Below are 22,591 nucleotides of genomic sequence, written 5' to 3'. Positions count from 1 at the left end.
GATGGATCTGTATGGACGAAAAATTCCTGCCTCCAGATTCTCCTAGACTCACAGGCTTCATTATCCCTAGTCTCTGTCTGTTATTTTTTAAAATCACATGATCAAGTGTTCTAATAGAGGACAAAATAAAGTCTAATAAAAAATAAGATAACCCATAATATTTTTTTCTCTTTCAGCCCTGAAGAGGTGGCAGGGAAGAAGGTAAAAAACCATGAGAATGTTCAGAAAAAAAGACCCCTGGGGCTGGATGCAAAGAAGAAAAGCCAGCAATAGACGAGGTTGAGCAACAGGAAGTCTGCCAAAGTTTAGGCAGACAGGGAGAGACAGCCCCTACAGTGGGCATCCCAGGCTGCCTGCACAGCACCGAGAATATAATACTTCAGTGCTGGAGCCCACTCATTCCACACAGAGAACTTCTACTGAAGTTCATTAATAAACACAAGCACCTTATTTGGTTGCAAGTTTAGGGATGAAGTATCCAAATAAGAGATTTCTAAGACAAATAAAAATTAATTATTCACTTAAATGTTAAAATGTTTTTAAATGAAAAAGTATTTTAATGGAATTCTTTCCTAAACATATTACATAACTTCTTACCTTAATAATCCACCATAACTTAATTTCTCTAGGCAGCTCCATCACCATGGTGATTACTGAATGACGCTGTCACACAGCAATATTGTTCAAATAGTCTGGAGCACAGCTATGCTGTGCCACTGGACCAAGTATTTTTTCTTTTTTTTTTTTTTTTTGCGGTACGTGGGCCTCTCACTGCTGCGGCCTCTCCCGTTGCGGAGCACAGGCTCCGGACGCGCAGGCTCAGTGGCCATGGCTCACGGGCCCAGCCGCTCCGCGGCATGTGGGATCTTCGCAGACCGGGGCACGAACCCGTGTCCCCTGCATCGGCAGGCGGACTCTCAACCACTGCGCCACCAGGGAAGCCCTTTCTTTTTTTTTTTAATGGAAGTATAGTTAATTTACAATGTTGTGTTAGTTTCAAGTGTACAGCAAAGTGATTCAGTTACATACATATTCTTTATATATATATTCTTTTTCAGATTCTTTTCCATTATAGGTTATTACAAGATATTGAGTATAGTTCCCTGTGCTATACAGTAGGTCCCTGTTGTTTATCTATTTTATACATGTAAGTATGTTTTCTCTGTGCCCTTTTAGAGGGACCTTTCCTTCATCTGGCACCCCATCTATTCCTTACCCCCTTGTTGACTACTGCTCTTCAACCTTTCTCCCCTCCCTTCCTCCTGTTTTCTTTTTGCTCTCCTTTCCCCTCCCTATATCTTGAGCAGTTCTCAGTTGGGAGAAAACTGGCTTTAGCTTTTCGCCTCACTGCCAGCCCACTCAAGGTCCTATGTCCTGGTCAGCAAACCAACCGACCATATTACATAGCTGAGGCTCTACCTGGGATCTTCATCCTGCAGGTGCTTCTGAATTCACTGTTTTCTGCAGAGTTCAGGATGGAAACACTCATTTAAATCGGGTGGTACTGCTCTCTGTAGAGAGTCTACTGGTCATGGTCACATAGTCCCCTGCTCTGCCTCAGCGCACATGCACACGCGCGCGCACGCACGCACACACACACACACACACACACACACAGAAGGACTATAAACATATCCACTGGCCTGCCTCCCTCATCATGATATGAGTTCAAGTTTTCATTCACAAACATTTACTGGATGACTCCCATACGCCGACCACCGGGCTGACCGATCAAGGACCGTGAACAAGGTCAGTGAACAGGGCAGACACAGTCTCTGCCCTAACAAAGATCTAAATTACCCTGTGTATAAACTTAGCTGAGCATCACGAGCTTTATCACACAGGCAACTCAGAATGGTTTCTCCCTTTTCGTGGTTACAAAGGTATCTACGAGGCAGCATTTAACTCATGGGTGTAGCGGTTCCCACCAGGGCCTGGCCCTCGGATCTCACCTCCACAGCACTGATCAGACCCTCCAGCAGCCTCCTGGTGGGCAGCCTTCAGTCCTAGACACCCCAGAGGCTGGAGATCCCGGCCCTGCAGCGGTTTGGGAGGCACCAAGTGGGGAGGGTCACTGGTCGTTTTGATGAAGTTACTCTGCTGTGGTACTTGAGTGTTACTCTTCTCATTAGTGCCTGCTCAAAAAACAAGGGAAGAACAGATTACACTTCAGAAAAGTGAAGGAATTCTATGCATGAGGTGAGGTCAAGAGAGGGTGGGATCGCCATGAGCTGGGGAAGACTTCTGAGAGAGCATAGCATTTAAACCATTTCTTAAACAATGGGAAAAAGATTTGAGTCCACAGGAAAGAGGAGGAAGTTTTTATAAATCACAAGTGTAACTTATAAAGGAAGCTCAGTAACAGATAACAAGATGAGCAGGTGAATAAGTCAACCTATTCTTTATTGAAACACCCCTTGAACGCCTCCTGAAGTTCATGCAAACTGTGGGTTTGGGGGCCGAACCCCTTTTACCTTGCTCTGGGGAGAGGGCCAGGGCACTGAGCGCATCCTCCAGCTCCTGAAGTTGCTTGAACAACTTCTGACCCTTGTCTGGAAGAGCCTGGATGTTCACAGATGCCAGTGTGCTCTGGAAAACAGGTCCTATAACATGGGTCGCTCCTCTCAAGTCATTAGATAGTTTCAGATTAAAATAGCCTAAAATGCTAAAACTCTGAAATCACGGTCTTTTAACTATATGTGTGAAAACCAGAAACTTTTTTCTTTCTAAACCCAGGTGACTTACCAAGCCTGAAAATATAAACATAGCAAAAGACAGAAACTAAACATTCACCGCTAAAACCTTTCTCATGTTAATATATTTAACTCGTTTGTGGTGTCCCTTATCCGCCCACAGCAAGCAATGCTCCAAACTTAGAAACAAAACACAGGTCAGTAGTACCTTCTTTTGTTTCAGCTGTGTTGTGAGGTACACACGTTGGGCTTCTGGGTCTGAAGATTCTCCCTTCTTGGAAACGCCTGAGTCAGGAGAAATTTTTCTTTGCACACTCTGACCAGGGAATTTAAGGTTCTCCTTCTTCTGTGAGTCTAGAGTCAAGTCAAAGAGCAAGGGGCTCCCTGGCTTAGAGGAAACAAAAACAACATCATCTTCCTCCCTGTCACCACAGCTTGTATCGGCATCTCGCCTCTCTCCCTGGGGATGCCCTGCAGCCAGCGGTGCAGGCTGAGCAGCCGGTCCCTTTGGAGCAGGCGTGTCCCGGGTCTCCGGCTGTGCCTGCAAATGGCCCTGGAGCAGACTTTTATGGAGGGTCTGCATGCTTGGGTCATTCTTCGCCTTTGTTTCTCTAGCCTCCCAGCTCTTGGGGTGCTCCTTGCTGAGGTGTCCCCCTTTCAGGGGTTGGCTTATTGGATGTTGACTGTGAACAATTCGAGGCAAAGGCTTAGTTTCTTTTTCCTTTGGAGGTTCTGATTCTTTTTGGACAGAATGACTCTCACCATTTGACTTCTCCTGAGATGCAGATGGTTCTCTCAGCTCATTCCCACGGACCTGTTTGGATTTCATCTCAAAAAGGTTTCTTTTGTGCATCCCTTCAACCTCCTTTGCGGCACTATGAAACTCTGTCTTCTCCCCTTGCTGAGTCTCTTGAACAGCAGATTGTTTTTCCTTTACCACCAGGCCAGATGAGAGATCTTTCTCCATCCAGCACTTAGATTCAGGCTTCTGTTCCTTCTTTTGATCCAGGAGTGGATCTCTCTTTTCCCTTTGCTTCTTATCAGCTGTCTTTTCCTCATCTTCACCTTTGATGAATTGCTTCCGGAGGGATGGTTCTTGATTCTTGTCAACTAACTTGAACGGGTTTCTCTGCTGGCTGGAAGGATAACGAGATGTCTCAGAGGTATGCTGAGACTTACTGGTTACAGAATGTTCTTTGGAATTAGGATCCTAAAAGACAAAGGAAATAATCTTCATATAAAATATTAAAGCAACCTTAACATCTAGAACACCTTTTTTCAGAGGAAATGGAAACACAATAAAAGCAATCCAATTTTTCTGAATGTTCCTGGGATCATTTCTCCCTCTAGAAAGGACTGCCAAACTCACAAAGTATTCGTTTCTTAACAGTACTTTCACTGCTTGGTTCCTTCTCTGTCTGTGATCACTGCTTTTCCAGGCCTCAAGGAACAGTAGTGACCAAGTCAAAGTGTTTTAATAATAGCAATAGCCACAATGTATACTTTTCATGAAAAACTATTCTCTCAAGATGAACTTTTCCCCAAACCTAAACAGTACACTATACTTGCTTTGATTTTGGCTTTAGGAAGGTTTCACGGTGCAAATACAGAATCTTAAGTCCAAGCTCTGTCCCTACAAAAACAAGTTTCATGACCTTGCACAGTCTAGCTCCTCATGTACTGGATTTCTGTAGGGTCTCTCCTAATTCTCACATTCTAGAAGTTTATGAATTATACTCAGCTTATAGCAACATCAAATAGATATCAGTCTATAAAAACATGCTGAAGTTAGTCAAGTAAATTTAAATTTTTCCCTAAATAGCAGGATACTAACTATATTTAAGACCCAAATGGTCCTTTGAATTAAGAGTCCCAACAAAGGGCTTCCCTGGTGGCGCAGTGGTTGGGAGTCCGTCTGCCGATGCAGGGGACACAGGTTCGTGCCCAGGTCCGGGAAGATCCCACATGCCGCGGAGCGGCTGGGCCCGTGAGCCATGGCTGCTGAGCCTGTGCATCCGGAGCCTGTGCTCCGCACCGGGAGAGGCCACAACAGTGAGAGGCCCGTGTACCGCAAAAAAAAAAAAAAAAAAAAAAAAAAGAGTCCCAACAAGGTCTACCATGCTTAAAGAAAAGAACTGTCTTTCAGGGCCTCCCTGGTGGCGCAAGTGGTTGAGAGTCCGCCTGCCGATGCAGGGGATACGGGTTCGTGCCCCGGTCTGGGAGGATCCCATATGCCGCGGAGCGGCTGGGCCCGTGAGCCATGGCCGCTGAGCCTGCGCGTCCGGAGCCTGCGCGTCCGGAGCCTGTGCTCCGCAACGGGGGAGGCCACAACAGTGAGAGGCCCGCATACCGCAAAAAAAAAAAAAAAAAAAAAAAAAAAAAAAAAGAACTGTCTTTCAGAGACAGTACAATGAAAACCAGTTTATACTGGACTTTAGGGTCTTTTCCGGTGATCCCACAGATTAAACAAACTTAATAATCAGGTTTGAAAACAGATGAATAATTCCTACCTGCCATGGGATATTTCCACACCATTGCTTCCCCTCTGCCTTACTTCTAACACATCGGAAGAATAACCTAATGAAGTATAAAACAGAAATAATCAAATTTGTGAAAATACATTAAAACAAGAGATAAATTTGTTTTTAACCCAAGAAAACATCTTACAATTATTTGATACCAGCTTTCAAAGGTCACTTGAAACCAATTACTCTTATATGTACGACATTTAAAAATTCTTTATCTCACAGGATATTTATAAGAGCTGAGAAGTGAAAGGATACAGATGTCATGGTAACCAGAGAGTATTCATAGATTTATTCTTTTAACTCTACAGAATGACTGACATGGGAACACTGATCAGCAAGGACTGCTAAAAAAGGAGATAAACAGACATTATGTGTCCCTAATGGGAAGCCATAATACTTCCCATAAAGTAAAAACAAACAAACAAACAAAAAAACCAAGCCATGGACTTCCCTGGTGGCGCAGTGGTTAAGAATCTGCCTGCCAAGGCAGGGGACACGGGTTCGAGCCCTGGTCCGGGAAGATCCCACATGCTGTGGAGCAACGAAGCCCGTGCGCCACAACTACGGAGCCTGCGCTCTAGAGCCTGCAAGCCACAACTACTGAGCCCACGTGCCACAACTACTGAAGCCCGCGCACCTAGATCCTGTGCTCCACAACAAGAGAAGCCACCACAATGAAGAGCAGCCCCCACTCTCCGCAACTAGAGAAAGACTGCACGCAGCAACGAAGACCCAACACAGCCAAAAATAAATTTAAAAAAAAAAAAAAAAAAACGAAAAACACCAAGCCAAACCAAAACAAACAAAAACTAACCTGAATCTGGTCAAACTTGGATCCAATTACCGATTTACAGGAAATACAAACAACAGAGGAACACATAAAACTAGACCAGGGGATGTAATCTGCAAACTCTTAACAGTGAGAAATGCTATTAAGATAAACAACTTGATTCCTTCAACAAGTAAATCACAAGGGAGAAAAAAAGATTTGGGGGACCTACTTAAGAGACTTAAAAAACCTATCAATCAACAGCAATCTGTAGACCTCATTTGGATCTTGACTTAAGCAAATAAACAAAAACTATCAAAAAATAAACTATTTAAAACATTTATGAATCTAGTGGAAATCTGTACTCCAACTAATTTAAAAAAAAGAGTTCATATCTTTTAGAGCTACACACTGAAATATTTACAGAAGAAATGACATTATCTGGGATCTGTTTCCAAATATGGCAGGAGTTGGGGGGTGGAGTGGGTAGGATATATATGGAACAAGATTAGCCATGAATTGGTGATTGTTGAAGCTTCCATTAACAAAAAAAAGACTGAATACAGACTTACATCCCAGTGCAAGACAGTCCCTGCTCACACAAACACTACCTACACTCCAGCTCTCCAGAAATGGCTACTCTGTCCCACCCTCAAACTAAGCCACACACTCTCCATCCTATTGGACTTTGCATGTGTACCATCCTCCATCCAAAGGATGTCCTCCTTATCCCTATTTGCCCACCATTACCCCATCACCAGCTGTCAAAATCCTACAGGTCCCTCCACACCTTGTTCAAGACATACCTCCTGGGCCTCCCTGGTGGCGCAAGTGGTTGAGAGTCCGCCTGCCGATGCAGGGGATACGGGTTCGTGCCCCGGTCTGGGAGGATCCCATATGCCGCGGAGCGGCTGGGCCTGTGAGCCATGGCCGCTGAGCCTGCGCGTCCGGAGCCTGCGCGTCCGGAGCCTGTGCTCCGCAACGGGGGAGGCCACAACAGTGAGAGGCCCGCATACCGCAAAAAAAAAAAAAAAAAAAAAAAAAAAAAAGACATACCTCCTTTGCAAGGTTTTCCCACATCCCCTGCCCTGTTCATTCATTGTACTGCTTCTGTATTTTTGATGTATATAGTTGTATTAAACTTGTATCTGCCTGTCTGCCCAACTATATTTTCAGCAACTATATTTCCACTATAAGGATGTTCCATTATTTGTTTAACCAGACCCTCTTGATGGGGACAGTTTGGTTGTTTCCAATTCTTTCCTATTAAAAGCAGTATCACAACGAATAACTTTTTGTATATGTCATTTCACATGTGTTTTAATATATCCATAAGGCAACTATCTATATCTCATACTGTGGATTAGAGCCTTCTCTGTTTTTCTTCATCAATTAGCTTCTAGGTTTTATTTATTAGTTCTCCTTTTGCTGCTTTCTAACTCATTAAATTTCAGTTTTACCTGTGCTAATTCCTTCTTTCTGCTTTCTTTCCATTTAATTTCTTGTTCTTTTTCAAACTTCTTAAATTAGTACTGTGATATACAACAGGAATCACAACAGTCTGAGTCCTAACTCAAAAACAAATCCTGAGCAGGTCACGACCCCTCAACACCATACTTCGCTTGGACATAGAAGCAAAGATAACAAGCCCCAAATGGACAAGTATTCCATAAACGCTAAGTTAAAAAGAAAACAGGACCAGCTCCTCTCACACAAACTCACAATTTTCCCATTCAAGCTCACAATTTAAAAAAAAACATGTATCAGTCTCTAATTTTTCTTACTGCAATAGGATACTATACTGAATATATAGTTCTGAAAATTTCTGAAATGCCTTGAATGCATAAAAATTCAAAGTACTGGCTACTATTAGGGAGTACTACTACTTATGAAAATAAGTCAAGAACAAATTCCTGCTGTTGTTAAAAGTGTATCAAGTTCTTGAAACCTTTACTGAAAGAATATTTTATAGTATCTGTTCTAAAGCCCACGCCTCAAAGACTTTCAGGAGAAGGGCAAGATTTGGAGAAAGAGGGAAGAAAACAACACACACTGAGCATCAACTATGTGCTAGGCACAGTGCAAAAAATGCTTCTACTTACATTTTTATTAAAATCAATCTGGGTGGGCTTCTCTGCTTTTAGGATAAAAAGTTTGTTACATTTATTAAATTGTAAATCAACAGAGAAAGCAGTAGAAATATATTCTCATAGAGAAAGCAAATACTGATTCCACTATGAAAAAAGAGCATAATTTCTACAGTATATTCATTAATTATTTTCCAGGACATAGGTTATGAACAATAATGATGAAGAAACCAGCAAGAGGTCATTCAAGGCCAAATCCAAGTCTCAGTTCCTCCACTTTCTCAGTAACCTTCATCAGCCTTAATCTCCTACTGTTAGTCTTACAGTCACAGAAGCATCTGGCACCTGAACACATCCAATATAGCACTCTAATGTGCAGATCGGACTGCTCGCCAACCTCCATGTGTCTCTTATCCCAGTTGTGTCACAAGGACCTTAGAAATATGGGTTCACATCTATATATGAAGCAACGGAGAAACATAAAGCTGGAGTTCTACCTCATTCTTTTACACAAAAATTCAAGATGGAACAAAAAATGTAAAGAATGAAACTGTAGGGCCTCCCTGGTGGCGCAAGTGGTTGAGAGTCCGCCTGCCGATGCAGGGGATACGGGTTCGTGCCCCGGTCTGGGAGGATCCCATATGCCGCGGAGCGGCTGGGCCCGTGAGCCATGGCCGCTGAGCCTGCGCGTCCGGAGCCTGCGCGTCCGGAGCCTGCGCGTCCGGAGCCTGTGCTCCGCAACGGGGGAGGCCACAACAGTGAGAGGCCCGCATACCGCAAAAAAAAAAAAAAAAAAAAAAAAAAAAAAGAATGAAACTGTAGGACTTCCCTGGTGGCCCAATGGTTAAGAATCCGCCTGCCAATGCAGGGGACACGGGTTCAAGCCCTGGTCTTAGAAGATCCCACATGCCGTGGAGCAACTAAGCCCGTGCGCCGTAACTACGGAGCCTGCACTCTAGAGCCCGTGAGCCACAACTACTGAATCCCGCGCGCCTAGAGCCTGTGCTCCACAACGAGAAGCCACCACAATGAGAAGCCTGCGCACCACAACAAAGAGTAGCCCCCGCTCACCACAACTAGAGAAAGCCCGCATGCAGCAACAAAAACCCAACGCAGCCAAAAATAAATAAGTAAACAAATTTATTTTTTTTAAAAAAAGAATGAAACTGTAAATATTCTAGGAAAAAAATGGAGATGAATATTTTTGTAATCCTAAAGTGAAAAGGGAATGACAAAATCCTGCAGCTGAGAAAGGATTTAGTAATTTGACTCCATAAAAGTATTAAACTTCCATATAGTAAAAATACTACAGGTGAAATTATAAGACAAAAGGCAAACTGGGGGGGGCTTCCCTGGTGGCGCAGCGGTTGAGAGTCCGCCTGCCGATGCAGGGGACACGGGTTCGTGCCCCGGTCTGGGAGGATCCCACGTGCCGCAGACCAGCTGGGCCCGTGAGCCATGGCTGCTGAGCCTGCACATCCGGAGCCTGTGCTCCGCAACAGGAGAGGCCATAACAGTGAGAGGCCCATGTACTGCAAAAAAAAAAAAAAAAGCAAACTGGCAAAAGTAATTGCTACACATATTACAAAGGGTTAATATCCTCTCCATACAAGGATTACTTCTATGATACAGCGCAGTGCACGACACTCTACAGCACCTAGTAAAAGTTCTGGCTTTATTGAGTGGAATTCTTCATGGGTTGCTGGGCCTGAAGTCCTTCTGCATGGGTCTGGTTCATGCCCAAATGCCTCTCTGTCATCAGCCTAGATAATCATCACTGGGTTAAATAATCTGCATGTCAATTCTACCCAGTAACCAACCATACAAGGAGTTTCCTAGACATGCAAAGATTCAAGTGGTACGAAAAATGAAGTATTTTGAACATCCCACTACAACCAGTTATTTAAAGAACTAAAATAACTGGTTGGTTTTACCCAACTACAGACAAAAGAATATTACCATCTATTTTGACCCCATATCCTTGAGAATAAAAGCTAAAAGAGAGAGAGAGAGGGGAGAGAACATGAACTCAGGAGCTGGATGACAATGTCCAACAACTGTATATCAACGTGTGCCACATCATGAACGTCAAAGCAAGGGTTCTTCCCCCTGGTTCTACCGAGGGACTATCATAGTTTTCTTTAATGCCCATAAACTGGGCATTAAAAATGCCCATGGCTGAGGGTCAGTCAAACGCTGGTGAGTGGTACCATCTGGTGTTTAGTTAGAGAACTACACACAAAAGCGGCTTTACTCCAAGGTACCAAAAATGGGCATCTTAGTCCTACTTTGGTTTATACCTCCCCTGCCTTACTCTGCTACACCTGTCTCCTAGCTAGGTTAAGTGTTAAACATAATGGTATTAATTCAAGCATATAAAGTACTTTAAGTTCCTGAAAAGAAAACCCAGTTTTGGGGAAGGAAAGGCTGTACTCCCTGACATCATTCTCCAGAGCACAGGGGTTCTGGCTAAATGCCTTACTGTCTGCTAAGAAAGTCATCATCCATAGACACATTACCTATTTCTTTTTAAATTTCCAGCCTGTACCACCTATCAGGGTACTTGTTGGATTTTTTGCTTTTTTTGCTTTGTTTTTAATTTGTTGTGTGTTGCAGAACTGTATTTTATTTGTCCTAAAACAAGCTTTTTACAGCTCTAGTAAGTACCTCCTAATAAGTGTTCTAGATTTGGACTGAAAGAAATACATTCAAGCATTCTTTTTCTATTTTTAAAATAATGATCACCTCTCAGCCTCGTCTACCTAGTGTGAAGAATATTAGAGACAAGTTCTCAAACTTCTGTCTTCAGCTTAGACCTTTCTTCAGAGCTGCCCACTCACTCTGCTATCTGGTTTCATACATACATAAGACACAATGAGTCCAAAGCTGTATGTGTTAGTCATCCTCTACTGATGTTAACTTTCCTTCCTTGTCTTGCTTAATGATAAACTCATCATCCATAAACCCAATTAGGCAACCATTTCCTGAGCACTGACCACGTGCCGAATGCCAGACTAAGTGCACCACACACACGGCCTCATGAACCCTCACAACCCAGTGAAATCGGGGCTACCATGACCACTGCCCCAGCTGTGTAAATGGAGGAAAGAACATGCTTAAACGTGCTTAAACACCCTACCAGGAAACGTGCCATATCCATTTCAGCAAGTGTTCTCCAGTCTAAGTGCACCCAACTCCACTGCCAGGGCTTCAATCCAAACCCATCTTTCACTTAGAGAAGGTGGGTGTGCCTGGAGTTGGCTAGACCTAGGCTCAAATCCCAGTGATGCCACATCATAACCATGGCACCTCAGATTCCTTTTCTAACCTCTCTAAATGTTTCCTCATCTGTCTATACAACAGGGATATTGAAACGTCTCACAGCAGATTCTATGAAGATAAGAGGTAAAAAACATGCCACGTAGTAGGCATCCAATAGCAACTATTAGTTCAGTGGGCTCCATGCCTCCACTGCCTTCACTTCCTAATCTAACTTCCACAGTTCTTCTTTTTTTTTTTAATGTATTTTTATTTATTTATTTTTTAAGCAGAGGTCTTCTTAGAAGCCCGTATGATTTAAATTTATTTATTTATTTATTTATGGCTGTGCTGGGTCTTCGTTTCTGTGCGAGGGCTCTCTCTAGTTGTGGCAAGCGGGGGCCACTCTTGGGCCTCTCACTATCGCGGCCTCTCTTGCTGTGGAGCACAGGCTCCAGACGCGCAGGCTCAGTAATTGTGGCTCATGGGCCCAGCTGCTCCGCAGCATGTGGGATCTTCCCAGACCAGGGCTCGAACCTGTGTCCCCTGCATTGGCAGGCAGACTCTCAACCACTGCGCCACCAGAGAAGCTCCATAGTTCTTCTTTTAACGCAAATTGAATAAAAAATTCTTCAGCATCTTCCTACCACATAGAACAATATCTCTGTATGATTCAGGGCCCCCAGTAGTGTGTAAAGGAGAACATCCTAACTTCATGTACTAGAGGCTTACTGGCACCACTGTACTAGCAGAAAACAATAGAAAAGTGAATTTTTTAAAAATTCCATTTATAGGGAATTCCCTGGCGGTCGAGTGGTTAGGACTCTGCACTTTCACTGCCGATGGCCAGGGTTCAATCTCTGGTTGGGGAACTAAGATCCCGCAAACCGCATGGTGCAGCCAAAAAAAAATTCCATTTACAACAGTGTCAAAGAACATTAACACTGAGGACTAAATTTAACCAAAAGGGTATAGTACTCTATAATGAGAACTATTCCATAATGCTGAAATTTTAAAAGTCATAAATAAATAATATACCATGCTCATGAACTGGAAGATCAATATTGATGTCAGTTCTCCCCAAACTGATCTATATAGGTTCAATGAAATCCCAACTGAGTTTTCTGAGGAAATTTTAAAAGTCGATTCTACATTTTATATGGAAATGTAAAGGACCTAGAATAGCCAATCTTGAAAAGTTAAGTTGGATTCACACGATCCTATCTGATCATGTCAGGATAGGCAAATAGATCAATGGAAGAGCTTAGCAAGTCCAAAAATAGACCCACACATGGTGGTCAACCGATTTTTCGACAAAGGTGCCAAGCGTTTCCATGGGGAAAGGAAAGTCTTCAAAAAATGGTGCTGAAACAATTGAATAACATTCATTCATTACTAAATGAAAAACTAAATGAACCTCAATTTGAATCTCATGAGGTACCCCAAATTATTGATAATATGAGGTAGAGCACAGACTAAACAAAAAAGCCATTAAAAAAAACTATAAAACTTCTAGAAGAAACCACTGGAGAACTTTATGATCTTGAGGTAGGCAAAGATTTCTCAGAGAACACAAAAAGCACAAACCATAACAAAATGATAAATTGGACTTCATAAAATGAAAAGCTTCTGCTCCTCAAAAGATAGTCGAGAAAATGAAAGCCACAGATTGGGAGAAAACATTCACAATCCATATATCCACCAAAGGACTTCTACAGAGAATACATAAAGAACTCTCTCAACTCAATAACAAAAGACAACTCAATTTTAAAAATAGGCAAAAATCCCCCAAAGTTATGCTGTATGATTCCATGTATGTAACATTTTGAAATGACAAAATTTTAGAGCTGGAGATCAGGTTCATGATTGGCAGGGGTGAACAGGGGGAAACGAGGAAGGTGGGTGTGGTTATAAAAGGGCAACAAGAAGGATCCTCTGGTAATGGAACCACTCAATACCTTGACTGTTGTAGTGAATACACAAAACTACACTTAATAAAGTTGTATAGAACTAAATGTATACGTACACACACAAATTAGTACAAGTAAAACTATCTTTACAAATGAGATCAGTGGATTATCAATATAAATATCAATATCCTAGTTATGATATTATACTAAATTTTGCAAAATGTTACCATTAGGTAAAGTCTGCAGAGGATCTCTCTGTACTATCAATATTTCTTTTAATTGCTTGTGACTCTACAATTATGTCATTTAAAAATTTCAATTTAAAAAATGGGCAAAAGTTTTAAACAGATACTCCATCAAAGAAGATATATAGAAATGGCAAAAAACCACATGAAACAAAATGGTTTTCATAAATGGTATTCAAAATGGTATTCATAAAATGGAATTCAACTGGGCAATAATAAAGAATGAATTACTGGGGACTTCCCTGGTGGCGCAGTGGTTAAGAATCCGCCTGCCAACGCAGGACACGTGGGTTCGATCCCTGGTCTAGGAAGATCCCACATGCCGCAGAGCAACTAAGCCCATGTGCCACAACAGCTGAGCCTGTGCTTTAGAGCCCGCGAGCCACAACTACTGAGCCTGCACACCACAACTACCGAAGCCTGCATGCCCTAGAGCCCATGCTCTGCAACAAAGAGAAGCCACTGCAATGAGAAGCCCACGCACCGCAATGAAGAGCAGCCTCCTCTCACCACAACTAGAGAAAGCCCGTGCACAGCAATGAAGACCCAACACAGCCAAAAAATAAATAAGTAAATAAATTTATTTTTAAAAAATGAATTATTGATACACACAACCACATGGATGAATCTCACAGATACTGTTACATAAAAGCCAGATACAAAAGAATACATACAGTATGAATCAAAACAATGATTGGCTACAGTGGGTGGGGGGATTAACTAGAAGGGATCCAATGGCACTTAATGGGGTAATGGAAATAAATATTCTATATTTTGACTGGGATCTTGGTTATAAGGATGGGTATATACCTTTCTCAAAACTCAACCGGTTGAACACTTAAAAGAACTGTGCATCTTACTGCATGCATAACTCAGTTAAGAAATATAGTAGTACAGGCAGTTTTCAGTTATGTAAAAATTGTGAAGATGGTACTTGAATGCCTATACTTGGAGGGAAAAATTGATCTAGAATATATAAATTCCAAACTGCAAAGAATATCATATAAGAACATTACATCTGGCCCCTGCCTTCCTGGCCAGTCTTTATCTTCTGAAGTCTCCACTTAAATATATGCTAAACTACCACTGAACCAAATGCTTGCAATTACTTCATGCCCCTGTACACTAATGATCTGTTAAATATGACCTCTTTTTTGCCCCTAGCGAATTCCTACTTATTTTTCAATACTCATGACAAATATCTGCCACCTATATAGACTTCTCTGCCCTTTCTCTGAGTTCCCATAAAAGGGAAACTAGCATTTATTGAGTACTTAACATACATTAGACATTCTTATACATTATCTCGTTGTACTACCAGAATGAGAAAGTTGACGAGTTAGTACAAGTTAATGACCATTGGTGGGCTGATGTTAAATTGGCTACGTGAGAGCTGGAGAGGGAGGGAGGTAGAGCAGTTTATCCAGAAATTAACCGGAAGTCAGGCTTCTCACATTAACCAGTAGCTCAGAAGTTAGGAAGTGACAGCCCAAAAGATATTCAATATATATAGAAATACCGTTTGTTTTTTAATGACTTTTAAAGAATAGTCAACCCTAGGAAAACACCTGACTGTAACCCCACCAGGCCAAGCAAAACAAAAACAAAAACAAATACACTTAGCTGTTCCTTTTGGACACTTACCTGTATTCTTTCTTGCCCTGTGATAGAAACAGACCCTGAAGCTCTACTGCAAAGTCCTCATGCAATAAACAATGAGAAACAGGAATGCTAGAGAGAAAAAAAAATGAAATTTTGTTTTAGGAGGCAAAGAACAGAGGTCAATATCCTAAAATTAAATCCAGAATATGGGTTTTAAACTTAAGGGTCCATGTATGACCTCTACTGGCTTTGTAAATCCCACACACTTTTATGTCTATGTGCATTCCTCTGGGGAAAGGGCCCACAGCTTTCATCTTTTCTCATGCCCCCAAATAAAACATGACAGTAAATATACCTATCTTTTTCCTGAGGACTCAAGTTTAAAACAATACCGTGCTATGTGACCACTATACTGCGATACCTCCAAGCTGTGAATTTTCCCCAGGTTCTTCCATCATCCTTTTTCCTGATAACCTGTTAGCTGTCACTCAGTGTTGTTCACATGCCAACTCTGAAAACACACTCTACTGATTTGCTTCATGCTTGGTTGGCATAAGTTCAACTCCTCCCTCCCAACTTCTTACTATGAAAGAATTTATGTATAACATTTGAGAGTGAAGATCTAAAGTAGTCTCACATGACCTGTGGCATTTTCTTTGTCTTTTTGTTTATATTCTGGTTACTAGACATTCCAAAGAGGCCAAATTTATCAAATAACCGTCTTCATGTCAAATATGTACTAGTTTGTGTAGTAATATGTTCTTATAAATGGTAAGCTATATAAGGGCATTTTTCTCTTCACTTAAAACCAAATCTTATGCTTCTATTAATGTTTAACTCCTACAAATCTGAATGTGATTTTACGTCTCATGAAACTTGAGCTAGGTACTGAACCTAAGAAGCTCCATATAGATACCAGAAATTAAACAGTAAACTCTGCCATAATGATACGGTGTTGATAGCTTGAGTATTTTTGTTTGGTCCCTTCTATCTTAAGATTTAACACTGATTTAAACAGAGTCACTTTGTATTTAATTAAATTAGATCCCAGTAATTTCTTTCAAATGTAAAAATTTATTAGAAGGCTAAGAAAATATTTTCTCTAAAAATTTATTTTCTAAATCTGAAAAAGGGCAAAAATCTTCCACTTAGTTTCAAAGCATAACAAAAAAAACAAATCACCTAAATCATTTGGGGGAAACATGAAAAGTTAATGTATGTGTTGAAAAAATACTTTAATTTCTAGTATTGATATCCATTATGTGCCTTACGTATGTAGAAAAGTACCTTTTCTAAACCAAGTTAAGTAGAAAGCAAGAAAAATGCATCATGATATGACAGTTTAAACTTTCACATAGAAACTGTGGACACTTGGTGCTGTGAAAACATTAACAACACTTTATGAGAACAGTATTAACTTTCCTCACTTCAAAGAAGATGCTTAATATTTCTGGGTCTCAGCTTTCACCTTTGTAAAGAACTAGACTGCTGAATCAGATTTCTGATGTTTCTTTCAGCTTTAATCCCTAAAGTAATTTGTTTCTTTGGAATATCAATCTCACCGCTTAAATGCAGAGAATACTATTTTTAAAGGGGGCTGTTAATCTGACTACCAGAATGTTTTAACTTCAAACATTTAAAAACCAGTTGGAGGGCCTCCCTGGTGGCGCAGTGGTTAAGAATCCGCCTGCCAATGCAGGGGACACCGGTTCGAGCCCTAGTCCTCCAAGATCCCACATCCTGCGGAGCAACTAAGCCCATGTGCCACAACTACTGAGCCTGTGCTCTAGAGCCTGCAAGCCACAACTACTGAGCCTATGTGTCACAACTACTGAGCCTATGCACCACAACTACTGAAGCCCACGTGCCTAGAGCCTGTGCTCAACAAGAGAAGCCACCGCAATGAGAAGCCTGCGCACTGCAACGAAGAGTAGCCCCCGTTCTCCACAACTAGAGAAAGCCCGCGTGCAGCAACGAGGACCCAATGCAAACAAAAATAAATAAATAAATAAAAATTTTAAAACAAGTAAAAACCAGTTCGGCCTAAAACTAGTGCAAAGCTGGCGCCAGTTAATTTCTGCTATGCCTGTATGCCTCACTTAAATGGGAAGGGGTAAAGTTCAAGCAGGAGAAGGGAGGGTCAAGGCCTGACAGGTGAACAGAAATCCAGAACTGAAAAGGACCAGAAGGATCCAGATGTAGCCAATCCTCCATGTAATAAGTGAGGGAACTGGCGGCCCAGAGAGGGAAAGTAACCAGCCTTGGGTCACACAGGAAGCAGTGGCGGAGCGTGTCCCTAACATGCCACGCTTTCCTGGGATTACCAACTACTTAAAGGGCCCTGGCTCCGCAGACCAGAGGTCCCAGCTCTCCTCGTCCTTGTGGGAAGCGGGGAGCCGGAGACTCCTCCTGGGAGGCCACGCGCAGTCGCAGGGAATCGTGCCCAGCTCGAGACCTACTCGGTGGCCCGCACGAAGCTGCATGTGTCCGCCCGGCACACGTAGAAGCTCTTTCCTTTATTCGGGCCATCTCGGACGCCGGTCTTCAGAAAACATATGGTCCCTGAGGAGAGAAGGTCGACAATGATTACGCCACGCTAGGTTAACAGACCCCGAAGGACCCTAGCACCCTGACCTCCTACCGTGCTGCTGACACCTAACTACTTCCATCCCACTGCTTCTTTCCTCTTCCCCGAAACCACCCCCACCCCCAACGCCTGCTTCCGCCTTTTACTCCGCCCTCCTCATTCAGGAACCAATCGTCACCCACCTCCTGTAGTCTTAACCCCCATAATTCACCGCCGCGGCCTTAGCCCCACCCACCCTAGCTACTATCAGTCAATCAGACGGGAAGTGTGCTCACCTCCAATCAATCACAGACGCCCTAGGCTCGCGGCGCGCAGAAATAAAAAATGAGGCGAGGGGGCGGAGGGGGGAACCTGGTCTGCCTGGTGGGGCGTGGCTGGTGCTAGACGGAGGCTTGGGGGCTGGCAGGGCTTCCGGGCCGAGGGAAGCTTTGTTTCGCAGGTCCTGGAAGACGAAAGAACGGGACTGTGAGCGGGGCGACTCTAGCGTATATTCATTTAAGATCTAGAGGCGGCCCTAGAGGAAGCAGACGTTACAAACTCCTCTGCAAAGAAAGCTGCCTTCTCCCGGAGACCAAGAGCGCCTGGAGCTTCGCGGTCATCTGCGAGCCGAGGCCTGGCGCTAGTGGGCGCTCTGCCTCCGCGAGGGGTCACTGGGGAGGGGAGGAGTCCCTGAGAAGCGGCCACCGCAGGAGGAGGCACTGGATTTGCAATTTAGGGGCGAGGGGCGGGGCGCGAGTGAGGGCCGATGGGGCGTCCTTTAAAGCTGCGGGGTGAACTGGCAAATCTATCATAAAGCAGGCATAAAGACTAGGGCTACACAACACAAAGCGCTAATCCATACTTATCTCTCTTGACAACCTGGTGACATGGGCAGCATTTTAAGGACCCCCGACACTCATAGAAGGTTGAGTGACTCACCCGAGGTCAGAGAATTAGCGAGTGGGCCGTCTGCCGACGGGTGCCCAGGGGACAGCGCAGCTGCCTCCTCTGTGTACTGAATGTTCTCTAGGCGCTCATTGTAGGAGACCTGAGTTAGAAATGTCAAAGTGGAAACAACAGGAGAAATAGATTGCCTTTGGTGAAAGGGAGTTTTATTTTGCACACTGTATTGTCAGACTTTTTCTACTAGTATGCTTTTTGTAATATTAAAAATCGAGGGTGAAGTTAAAAGAAAAGGGACTATTTGAAATCGTAATCAGATCTCTTAGTCAACAAAAAGGGAGGAATAGAAATCAGAGACTTATTGCAAGAAAGATGGCTTCGTCTTACAACTACTGAGGACCATATGTCCAGACACATGGCGTGTGCAACTGTACTTATGGAGACCGTAGGACAGGAAATCTGCAAATTCTAGGAAATCTGGGCTGTATGATAAATGTAAATGTCCTAGGGGTTCCAGAGGAGGGGAGACAAACCTGAGGTATCATTTATATTTTTTAAAATAGATTTTATTTATTTAGTTAGTTAGTTAGTTAGTTGTGGCTGCGTTGAGGCTTCGTTGCTGCACTCGGGCTTTCTCTAGTTTCGGCAAGCGGGGGCTACTCTTCGTTGTGGTGCGCCAGCTTCTCATTACGATGGCTTCTCTTGGCGTCTCTTGTTGCGGAGCACGGGCTCTAGAAGCGCAGGCTCAGTAGTTGTGGCGCACGGGTTTAGTTGCTCCGTGGCATGTGGAATGTTCTCGGACCAGGGATCGAACCCATGTCCCCTGCACTGGCAGGCGGATTCTTAACCACTGCGCCACCAGGGAAGCCCCAAGGTATCATTTATTAATTAAATGAGTCCTTATTAAATAGCTTTTTGTGTGCCTGATGTGGACCACGTGCGTGAGAAATATACAATTCATTTATTCATACACAAAGTTTAAGATGACTTTTTTTTTTTTTTTTTTTTTTTCGGTACGCGGGCCTCTCACTGTTGTGGCCTCTCCCGTTGTGGAGCACAGGCTCCGAACGCGCAGGCTCAGCGGCCATGGCTCACGGGCCCAGGGGCTCCACGGCACGTGGGATCCTCCCGGACCGGGCACAAACCCGCGTCCTCTGCATCAGCAGGCGGACTCTCAACCACTGCGCCACCAGGGAAGCCCTAAGATGACTATTCTAACCACAAAGATCTTGCCCAATATTTGGAGGAGACAGAACTAGCACACATTGAACACTTAGATAACAATGTAAAATAGTATTTAAATGTCAAGATGAGTGGAGTTAGCAGTAAACTCTGTAGGACTAGATAAAGATGTGTCTGGAAGCAACGTGGAGTTAGTTTATACATAACTATCCCTTCTGAAATACCTATAGATAAACGTAGAGACAGGAAAGGAGCAAAAAACAAATAAATAGAGGCATTTTCATTATTCCCAGATTGTATTCTTGCATTGGGAGTTTTTATGCACATTTTTAATAGATGCTGTATTAAGAAAAGAGGACCATGAATACTGGATTTGCAGGAAAAGGGGCATGATAATTTAATCATTTCTTGAATAATGTCTTTTTGAAACAAATAAGACAAAATTGGGGCCTCTTAAATATCCCATTGAGGAAGAAGCTCTTCCTCTGCAAGTATTCAAGCCAGTATCAGGTTCAACCCCATGAAAGTGTGCACAGCCAAATCACAGAAAGGGAAAATATTTCTCCCATAAATTTGGGATATGCTAGAACAAAATGTTTAAGCTCTGGACAGTTTGTCCCACTTAATCATATTTATAAGAGTGAAAATACAAACAAGTTTTTTTGTGAAAGGTGGCCATAATATTGGCATAAACTATAGTGAATTATACAATATACACTTTTCAAAATACATACATTAGTATGTATATATTTACTTATTTTTAATTTATATCCGTAATTAGCCTGTAGACTCTTGGAGAGCCCTTTGGACACGATGTGCTTTATGGACCCCTATTTTGAGTAAAGTTGAGACTTTGAGTTTGTTTTTCTTTAAAACTTGATTGATTCAGAATGAATGGCTAGGCTAGGTCCTAGAGCTAGATAGTTTAAATCCACAGGTTAATGAGCCAATAAATTCTTTCTGTATGGGGCTGGTCAAACGTAAAGTATGTGATGGAACTATTCTAAAACTGGATCGTAGTAATGGCTGCACAACTATATACATTTCCTAAGACTCAGGGCACTGTACACTTTAAATAGGTGAATTCTATGGTGTCTAAATTATCCTTCAATAAAGGTGTTAAAGACAAAGATACACTGTATAAGCAATGCCAAAACATCTGCATGGAAAATAAAACCTAAGATCAATCACCTAGATGTTTTGACATTCTAAGGAAATTAATGGATGAAGGAGTAAATAGTAGAAACCCTTTAGTTTTAGATGGTATTAATCCTTAAGCAGAATGGTTCACTGACTTGTGGAATAAAATCCAGAGTGGAGCAAACACTCATTTTAATTCTTGCGGAAATGAAACAGTTGTATTTTATCTGGTCAGAATTGTGCTGGCTGGCATATATTAAACATGACAGGCATCCATAAGATACTGGTGGTGAGAGTACCAGGTAGAAGTCACCCCTTGACATCCCTGTCACTGTCTGGATTGTTTTAAAATAATCAGCAAGTCCAAATTTCAAGTTATTTGTAAAATTCCAAGTTCTACGCAACCTTTACCTTTACTCATTATTTTAAAAAAATGAAATTATCCAAATATGTTTTTCCAATTAGCTGATAATCTAAGTATATTTCGAATTTATATCCTTCTGGGTTTTTGCTCATTGCTTTGGGGTGGGGAGTGGTAACTAATTTTAAACAGTAGATAAAGGATCTTTTGTCCCCATGAGGCACATTATTACTATAGGGAAACATCACTGTAGCCTAACTTCTGAAGTATATTTTGAGATAAGTGCTTTTACACGCATTCTTACATGTAGTTCTCACAGGTACCCTGAAAGTGGGTATTCCTCTATCCCCATTTTTAAAAATAGGACACCAAAGTTTAGAGTAGTTAAGGAGCTTGCCCCAAGACCATGCTATTAGCCACTTCCTTACAGAGCCTCTCCTTGAACTTTGGAACCAGAAGATTAATCTATTCCTGGCTCAAAGTCAGAAAGCTGACACTGGACAGATCAGGGACTGGAAGCTGTTTTGGGGGGACTCCCAATCCAGTTCTTGCCACCACAGTATTTTTAGGAAGCATAAATTATTCAGTGATTCATTTAGATATTTAACCTACAAATAGCCAAGCGTTCAGATATTTCTGTTATACAGATGTGGCTCAACAAATCCAAGACAAAAAACAAAAAAAACAAAAAAAACCAAGTCCTGCCATTTTATAAATGATCACTAGGTAGCAGCATATTAACATAAAAGCCAAACACAAGGTCCACCTTTTCTGCTGTTTTCACTTTTTATTTAACGATATGTAACGGTAATTCGATTTCATTTTATTTTGTGCCTTTCAAATATACGACCATTTTAAACTTTGATAAAGGCACAGTCAGGATGAGAATATAGGAAAGACAAATCTGGTTATAATTGGGAAAGTGAAGAGATTTTACAAATTCTTTTGTTGTACCATACTTTGTATTACGTTCCAAATGTCACTGGTCTTAAAATATTATCCCCAAAATGGTTCAAATCAGGCCCTCCTTCATCCACTTTTCTTTTTTGGTAAGTGTACGATTCAATACTTTTTTAGCAAATTTATAAAGTTGTGCAACCATCACCACAATCTAGTTTTAGAACATTTCCATCACCCCCCAAAACTTCCCTCAAATTTGTATGTAGTCAGTTCCCACTAACACCCTCAGCACCAAGGCCACCACTGATCTGCTTTCTGTATTTATAAGTATGCCTTTTGGGACATTTCTTATAAATGGAGTATGCAATATGTAGTCCATTGCCTCTGTCCCCTTTCATTTAGCATAATGTTTTGAGGTTCATCCGTGTTGTAGTGTGTGTCAGTGTT

The 22,591-nt window shown here is 42.2% G+C and overlaps 1 protein-coding gene across 3 annotated transcripts in view; it reads right to left on the bottom strand.

Moving 5' to 3' along the window:
- TTF2 (transcription termination factor 2) overlaps positions 1-17,807 on the bottom strand; it is a 43,587-nt gene extending 25,780 nt beyond the window's left edge. For all 3 annotated transcript variants that reach the window (XM_060090352.1, XM_060090354.1, XM_060090353.1), the window contains exons 1-7: positions 17,734-17,807; positions 17,552-17,654; positions 15,135-15,221; positions 5,204-5,270; positions 2,902-3,903; positions 2,475-2,589; positions 1,953-2,135 (exon numbers count right to left, since the gene is read on the bottom strand). In XM_060090352.1, the coding sequence (XP_059946335.1) occupies positions 1,953-2,135; positions 2,475-2,589; positions 2,902-3,903; positions 5,204-5,270; positions 15,135-15,221; positions 17,552-17,654; positions 17,734-17,761 (1,585 nt within the window). In that variant the 5' untranslated portion in view covers positions 17,762-17,807. The remainder of the gene's footprint in view (positions 1-1,952; positions 2,136-2,474; positions 2,590-2,901; positions 3,904-5,203; positions 5,271-15,134; positions 15,222-17,551; positions 17,655-17,733) is intronic.
- Positions 17,808-22,591: the final 4,784 nt, after the last annotated feature.

This window comes from Mesoplodon densirostris, chromosome 2 (assembly GCF_025265405.1).
Source record: "Mesoplodon densirostris isolate mMesDen1 chromosome 2, mMesDen1 primary haplotype, whole genome shotgun sequence".
Lineage (NCBI taxonomy): Eukaryota > Metazoa > Chordata > Mammalia > Artiodactyla > Ziphiidae > Mesoplodon > Mesoplodon densirostris.
The sequence above is the reverse complement of the archived record's forward strand: the minus strand, read 5'-3'. Positions and strand labels throughout refer to the sequence as shown.